The 8890-nt window shown below is 17.9% G+C and overlaps 1 protein-coding gene across 1 annotated transcript, besides 7 other annotated features; it reads right to left on the minus strand. All coding sequences in view use genetic code 6, as the record gives it.

Moving 5' to 3' along the window:
* The first annotated feature begins 476 nt into the window (after window positions 1-476).
* Window positions 477-523: a microsatellite.
* A 1480-nt stretch (window positions 524-2003) lies between these two features.
* Window positions 2004-2054: a microsatellite.
* Window positions 2004-2076: a microsatellite.
* Window positions 2077-2655: 579 nt separating this feature from the next.
* Window positions 2656-2714: a microsatellite.
* Window positions 2715-2731: 17 nt separating this feature from the next.
* Window positions 2732-2769: a microsatellite.
* Window positions 2738-2780: a microsatellite.
* Window positions 2781-6114: 3334 nt separating this feature from the next.
* Window positions 6115-6161: a microsatellite.
* A 43-nt stretch (window positions 6162-6204) lies between these two features.
* Window positions 6205-8363, minus strand: IMG5_124440 (ubiquitin- hect domain protein, putative). The gene is made up of 4 exons (XM_004032271.1): window positions 7571-8363; window positions 6753-7522; window positions 6459-6701; window positions 6205-6405 (listed from the first exon to the last, which is right to left on the minus strand). Exons 1-4 carry the CDS (start codon window positions 8146-8148, stop codon window positions 6317-6319), a joined length of 1680 nt encoding a protein of 559 aa, XP_004032319.1. The 5' UTR covers window positions 8149-8363; the 3' UTR covers window positions 6205-6316.
* Between the last annotated feature and the right edge of the window lie 527 nt (window positions 8364-8890).

The following is an 8890-nucleotide window of genomic DNA, read 5'->3' on the forward strand; positions in this document are numbered from 1 at the left end:
AATTTTTTAAATAAAATTTATATATATTAATATAATTAATTAGGTTTAATAAAACAAATTAAACGTATACAAAAACTATAAAAAACATAATTATGAAATTTTAGTGTAGTTATATTAATATAAGAATTTTTTAATAATTTCGAAATTTTTAATTATTATGTTATAATTTTTTTAATCTTTAAATCTAATACAAGTATATGAGTAATTATTATTCTATGTTATTTATGTTTTTAGTTAATTAATTTAAAGTGATTAAAAATTATAAACTTTTAATTTATACTTAATTTCACTTAATTTTAATTAGTGTAAGTGAAATTATTATTATTTTTGTTTATTTATAGTTCAATATTTTTTTTTATGTAAAAATAAATAATATGACCCATAAAAAATATTTTTTAAAAAATAGAATTTTAAATATTATTTATTAAAATTTATAAAAATAAATACCATAAAGTCTTGTAATAAATTCCTCAATAATATATTATATATATATATATATATATATATATATATATATATATATCACCTTGCCATAATTTAATTTGATATATTAATTTTTTAATTAATAAATTATATAAACAAAAAATTAATAAAAGAATTTAAAATAAGTTCGCTTATATAACTGAGTCATCTAAAAAAACTATTTTTTTTTTTAATTTGACTTTGCGGTATTTGCGGTAATTAAAATATTATAATTTCTTATTTTAAATATAATGTAAGGAAAATATTTTTACTATATTATTTCAGCAATTTTAATTATTTTTTAAGAATTAATTTAAAGTATTGACATTATTTTCTGTACCTTTAAGAAAATGAGAAACATTTTCTTTAATTTCTTATTTAATAATATTTTCGGCAAAAGATATATTTTTTTCATTTACAATTTCTTTTTCTTTTTCATTTTCTATATTATTGAATATATGTTTATAAACTATTTAATCTTTTCCTTTTTTTAATTTCTATTTTATTTAACAATTTTCAATATAATTATTAAATTAATCAATAGTTTGTTTATCTTCTTTATAAATATCCAAATATTTTATAAATATATTTTCTGCTTCTTAAAAATATGCTAAATAATAAAGACATTTTGCTTTGAAATACAAAGCTTTTTGATCATTTTCAGATTCTTCCAAAATTTTTTCTGCTAAACCTAAACAACTAATATATTTTTTGCTTTTAAATCCGCATACAATTGCATTTTTTATCGCTTTTTTTTAAGTTAACTAAAATGAGGAATACATTATTCATACTTTTCTCTATCTTTTAATATCATATTTTCAATATTTGTTAATTCAACATAAAAATTGTAATATTTTTTAAAACAAATTTCATTATTTTAAGATTAATTAAAATTTTATTTAAGTAACTCGAATTTTTCTTAAAATTTTTATATTTTTTCTTCGAAAAAACTATTTTGATCTTCTAAAACTTTTTATTTTTCTATTAAATTTTTTGCTTTTTAAAATTCTAAAAATTTTATTTTGTAGATTTTTTTTTTTCCTGTAAGTTTAAAATCTTTTAAATTTTCAATTATATTCATCGTTAAAAAAAATGCGTCATCAATGCAAAAAAAAGCTTCTTCTTAATATTCAAGAAAGCAACTAACTAAATAATATGCAAAGCTCACATTCTTTTATTTGTCAAATAAACAAAGGTTTATTGGAACTTTTCTTTCTAATTTGTTTTATAATACTCCTTCAATACTTCTAATTTCTACAAGTAATTTTACTTTAAACAATTAGTATTCACATATTTATTTTTCCAATACTTCTTCGGTATTCAAATATTTTGTTTTATTTTACTCGTACAAAGAATTACACATATATTTTTTAAAACCATTTAAAATGTTTATTTATTTTTTTTCTTGCAAAAATTCAAAATCTATAAGGTTGTCTGATGCAATATTTTAAAATTAACTTTCTATTATTTATTTTGGGTCTTATACTATTAAAAATTACGACATATTTTAGGTAATTAGTTAATAATTGTGTATTTATAATATATATATTTTATTAATAAATTTTAGATATTATTTTTTTAAAAAATCTTTAATTATTTATTTATATTTATAAAAAAAAAAAATTGAAATTAAAATAACATTTAATTTTTTTTTATATTAAAATGCGAAAAAAATAATAAATTATATAGCATAAAACAAACTAAAATAATTACAATTATTTAGAAATAATTATATATTAAATATTGATAGATTTATTTAACTTATTATATAAATATTATTAAATATAAATTCAATTATATAATTATAAAATTATAAAGTCAAATATTTTAGTATTTTATAATATTATCCATTTTTTAAAATTATAGCAGATAATCTAATTTATAAATTTAAGACAAAAGAAGCAAATTGCAAAAATAATAAAAATATTAGATTGTTTAACTCATAATATATTCATTATTTAAAATTTTGTTTATATTCTAGACTATTAGTAAAATATTAATAATTAAAATATAAAAATAATAATTATTAATTTTTTAAAAAATTAATCAATTTATTTTATCAATTTTTTTTTTATGGTTATTTCAATTTTATAATCAATAAATATAAGAATGTTAATGAAACATTATACTTTTTAAAAGAATATTGTAAAATAGTTTATATATTTTAAATTATTTATTAAATAAAAAAATTAAATATATATATATATATATAATATATATATATATATATATATATATATATATATATATATTAATTAATATATTATTATTATTTTTTTATTTATTTATATTTTATTTTTTTATTTTAGTTTTTTTATATATATTTTAATTAAAAATCATTTATATAAACTATTATTTAGATTTAATGCTTTTTATAATATTTAATTTAATTTTATATTAAATTTAAGATTTTCATTTGGAATGCTACTATATTATATAATTTAGTAGTTTTGTTTGGATACATTTTAATAATAAAAATATTAATAAATTAATGATAATGTTAAATATTTTTATTGAAAAATATAAAAATTAATAATTTCTAAACAATTTGAATACAATGCATAAATTTAATAGCAAATTTATTACTATTTGGTTTTCTAAAAAATGGTAAATTTCTATTATGAAAATATGACTAAATATAATATTTTTGTTTTATTTTTAAATATTATTTTATTTCTGTGGTTTAGATTATAATTATAAAAACATAACTATATTTTACAAAAGTTTTTAAATTAATAAATTTTAGTTAAATAGCTAAAAATTTTGAATTTTCTTTGACTTTATTATATAATATTTTATCATTTTTTATTTGACTTTATAATTTAAAATGTTATATAATTAAATAATTTAAACATAAAAAAAATTCTTTATTTTATTTACAATGTCTCATTATACATGATATTATTTTAAAAATTATTGATTTAGTTGAAAAATAATAGTAATATAGTTTCAGTATTTATTAATTATAAAATGAAAAAATATAAAAAACTTTTCAGTTTTGGCTATAGCTGTTTAAAAAAGCTTTTTTTTTTTTTCGCGACCTATTGTTCATATTACTATCTCAGTCAGCCCGAAAATTTTAGAAAAAATTGAAGGGCATAGAAGAAAAAAAATCTCCTTTGAAGAATAGAAGTTATATATTATATTTTAAATATTTATTTTTGTTTAAAAAATCAATTAAAATACTAAATATTTTTAAAACTATTATTTTTATCAAAATGTTCTAAATTCGTTACCTAATCCCCTAACCAATAAATTTACTTATCCAAAATTAACTTAAAAACCTATTCATTAGCATATGCATCTCCTATAAATCCTCTAACTTACCTAAATCCTTTTGCATCTATAAACTAAGCGCAAAAATCATCAACCCATCCTGGCAAAAAGTTAATAAGCTTAACCCCTAAGCCTTTAATATCATTAATTAAATCCGATAAAATAGCAAGAAATTTCCCGAAATTAGTTTCTTATATTGAAAAAAAAAATAAAGCCCAATAAGAATAAAAACAAATATGATTTTTTAAAACTTACTTAAATGCGTTTTCGCTAAAAATATTTTTTTTTAAACGAAAAGCCAAATTCGCTCTAAAAATCCATGTTTATGTGTCATAAATAAAGCTTTAAAGCTAATTTTCTACTTAAATAATTTCGTTTTTTATTTATATTTTTTAAGTTATTTACTAAGGGCTTTATTTTTTTAAATCAGATAGCAGGGTTTGAAGATTTTCTTTCTTTTTTTCTTCATTTTCCCAATCTAAAAAAGCATTTAAGTCTACATATAAAGCTAAAAAAATAATATCTAACTTCTTATTGCAAAGTTTTTTTTAATAAATAGGTTTTTTCCTTTCACTTTCAATTGTATCTTCTGTCATTTCGGTTATATGTTCGACTTTATTTGACTATTGTTGTTGTTTTTATTATAAAATATAAAGCTTTCTTTGAAGATTTTTTTATATTTGAGGATCTTGTATATTTGCCATTCCGAAATTTTTACCTTTTTCACTTTCTTCCTATTTCAAGAATGCTGGAAGTTCCTCATTTTAATCTGAAAAATCTGAATAATCATAAGGCGCGGGTAAATTTTCTTCTTCTTTTTATTCTTTTTCTTTTATTTTGAAGGGAAAATCTTCTTTAAAATGATAATTTTAGGAAATATTTTCTTAATCAAGGATAAATACATTGCCTCTTAATTTTATAATAATTTCCCATCCTATTTTTTATTACAAAAACAACAAAATATTATAAATTTAGAGTTATTCTTAATTTAATATATATGTATTTTTAGGAATTTTATTATTATTTTTTTGCTGAAAAGGCTCTTTGTTTTTTTAATTTTCGAATTTTTCAGAAAAAATATTAAAATTAGGCAAAATATCAGATGAAAATGCATTTTTTGGCTTTGTTTTTTCAAATAAAAATTCATTTTCATTAAACAAAAAATCATTTTTTTGCTCATTTTCTGAAATTAAGTCTGCTGCATGGTTTAAGCATACTAAAACATATTCAAAGTCTTATTTTTCAATTAAAATTTTTGCCAAAAGTATCCATAATTCAAAACTATTTACAAAAATTTTGATTAAATAATTTGAAAGTGTTAAAGCTTCTTTAAATTTTTAAATTCTTATAAGATTTTGGGCTTAAACATATAATAAAAGTGCAGAATCTGTTTACTTGATTAAAAAACTAGCGATAAGCTTTAAACTTTCTTATTTTTTTCCTAAAGCCTAGTAAACATCATTTAGAAAAAGTACAATTTTGGAATTATCTTATATATATTCTTCATAAATATCCTTTAAAAAAATATACCTTTTTTTTCTCATTAAATATTCGTGTAATAAATAAATACTTTTTGATCCTTTCCATTAAAAATATTTATTTTTTTCATCCATTTCAAGCTCGTTTTATTTAATAACGTTAAAAAAGCACTTTAAAAATTCCAAAAAAGCTTCCTTTTTCGCAAATTCTTCAATATATTTTCCCGCTGGAACTTTCTTTGGATAAAAAGATCTTAAACCACTACTTACCATTGCCCTTTCCCATATTTTATCATCAATAGTTATCATATTATTTAATTTTTTAAATCCATATAATTTCATTGTGCCTGGAATAGTAATTTCGATATGGATATCGATTTTTTAAAATGCATCAAAAATACAAAAATATGCTTTTTCTATTTCCCATTTTTCATTTTTTTGGAAAATATTCCCTTTTTCTTCCTCCATATTTTATATTAATTATGTTATATATGCTGATATTGAGGCTGGAGTAGATAAACTTAAACCATATACATAATGATAAGTTGATATTCGGGTATTTATTTTTCCTAATGATAATAAAGAGCCTTGGTTATGCTTTTTTATTAAGTAGCATAGATCTGGAGGACCTAAATTTGTATAATTTTGTATCTATTTTATTCTATTTCGAAGAATTTATTGCTAGTATTAGGATGGATCAATTATTTCTATAAGATTTTTTATTGTATGACCTAGAGGAATAATGGATGTTTACTTCATTTTTTTAATTAATTTTAACTAATTTTTTTATTTGGATTTATTGATTTTTTAAAAATTATTTGAAAATTAAAAATTATTTATTAACTTTATTATTTTTTTAATTAGTTATTTATAATAATATTTCAAAATTAAAGAAAGAAATTAAAATAATAAATATAATTTAAATATTAAATTAATCAAATAATATTACCTAAACTTATTAAAAAATATGAATATATATTTTATAATTATATTTAAGATTTTTAAATAAAATTTTGATGTATATTACTGAATAAAAAGACATTATTAAAATTTAATATTGTTAAAACAAAATCCAAAACAATAAAAATATAAAAAAAAAATCATCTAATATAAAATCCTTTTTATCCTTCAGTTAATGCAATTTAGAATTTTTCTTTCATAATCTCTTTACTTTCATATTCTGGTAATTCTGAATTAAAAAAAAAAAAATAGTAAAAAAATTAAAAAAATAAAAAATAAAACCGATTTCTTTAAAGCAAGTATGAGAAATAGGTAAAGATTATTTATCAAGTTTTTTATTAGAAATAGTAATTTAGAAGTTTTAAAATCCACCAAAAGGTACTTTAAAGGAACTAGTAGCAAAAAATAAAAATCCTGCCCTTTGTTCTTAATTGTATTCTTCTAAAATTTCGAACATCCATTATATTTAAGGAGATTTCGAAGTATATTTTCCTTCACAAATAACATTTTTTTTCATATCTTCAACTAAAATAAAAATAAAATAAAAATTAATATAACATAATGAATATATTTTACTATCAATAATATGCACCCCGGACAATTTAATACCTAATTCTCTAACTGAAAGAATTTTTAAATGATCGAAAGGAATGACTTCATAAAAACCTTTTTTAAAAGCCTCGACTTACTTTTCGATTTATTTAACCATTCTAAAATAAGCTAATTCTTTTACATATTATTTTTTGTTTTCTTCAGTAACTTCAATGTTACTTCCATTAGGAATTAACTCAACAACTTTTGTTTTTCCAAATTAATTAAAAGTAAATGTGAAATCTAAGCATAGACTTTCAACATTATTTTAAAGAATATCTTATAATCCTCTGGCCATATCTGGATCAATATCTTCCAAATCATTTATATAGAGATTTTATTATAGCAATTATTTCATAAAGGATTTTGTCAAATCAACCTCACATGTATATCCATCTAAAATAGATTTTGCTAATAATCTTCCAGCAAGTTAAAAGTGTAATAAATAATCAGGAATTATACATGAATTTATAGAAGGTTACATTGTTATTCCATTTGAAGAAACTGAAAAAAATCCTTTTTATGGATCTAATAAATCCTTAAATACTTAGCTATAAAATTCTCTTGAAGGGCCTCCAGCATCTACTCCTGGTTCATCTTTAAATTTGATTTCGAATTTTCTTTGTACTAAATTTACTGGAATTAATTCAATTAACTTTTTATATGTATTAAGCCACATTTAATCTCTTTCTAAATCAATATTCATTTCAACCCAATCTGTTGAATATTTTTTTTACCAAACTTAACTTAAATATCTATATATAAAGTTAAAAAAAATAATGATAAAAAAAAACAAAAAATACTTAATAATACTAAATTTCTAATTCATTGTTAATTTCTTATAATCTAAACTTTATACAAACTTACAAAATTATTTATTATGATCCATTGTTTTAATGGCTAAATTCAAGAACTTACTTTTGATAATTTCATATAAATCCTATATAACAAACTAGTTATTTTTAAAAGAAATATTTGAATATTGTTTGGAGAGTAAATTAGAATTTAATTCTTCTTCTTCTTCCATAGGCGCATAAGTTAAAATTCTTTTTAAAAAAGGAGATTTAGGTTCGTTTTGTTCTGAAAATTCATTATTTTACAAACAAAAAGTTTAATAAATAATCAAAAAAGATCTTAAACAATAAAAAAAATCAGTAAATGTATATTCTGATTCATTATTATTATCTTCTATTTTATCCAAAAGCAAACATAAATTAATTAATTCAAAGGTTTTTAAATAAAAATTTTACAAATGTATACAATCGTCAACCCAAATATGTTTAATTTCATCTAAAAACATCTTTTTCTAGATTAAAATTTTATTTTCAAACCATTATTAATCTTTCTCTTCTTTTTTAAATTCCGGAAACAAGGATTTCATATTTACAACTAAAATATTATCAATTTTTTTCAATAAAAACTTTAAGTTTCTATAAAAAGAATTCTAATAGCTATTCCAAAATTCATATAATTTTTTTATTATGCTAATATATTCGTCTTTTAATTATTATGTTATTATTTCACCATTTGAGTTTTTTATTGGTTAATAAAAGTTTTATACTTTATATTTCTCAAATAATTCATTTTTAAATGCTTATACTTTGTTTAATAATATTTCTATAACTTCTTACATATTTATTCCATATAATGCTAATATTTATTCACTTACAAAATTATATATATTTGTTTCTAATATATCTTTTTCTAAAAATTCTAATGCTTCATCGAAATCTTTAAATAACCTATTGTTTAGAATTATATATTTGATTATATATTCAAGGATATTAAAATTTTAGATTTTTTTATTTATTTTATATATTTTATTTTAGCCAATCAGTGAAATCTAATTATTATTCAAAAGAATTTGATTTTTAATATTTTTATTATCAACATTAACCTTAATTTATAAAACTTAATTTCTATATTGATTGTAAACACTAAGAATCTTAATAAAAATACTATCGTATTTTGTATCGTAAAATCTAATATAATTTTAATCAACATTATCTATTGAAAAACTCTCATCATAAGGTTAAGCTAAAGATGATTTTAGTTTAATGCAATTAAATATACTAAATATAATTTCTTCAAAATTTTTATATTAAGATTCTATATTTTCCTTC

This window comes from Ichthyophthirius multifiliis, assembly GCF_000220395.1.
Source record: "Ichthyophthirius multifiliis unplaced genomic scaffold scaff_1120509250984, whole genome shotgun sequence".
Classification (NCBI taxonomy): Eukaryota; Ciliophora; class Oligohymenophorea; order Hymenostomatida; genus Ichthyophthirius; species Ichthyophthirius multifiliis.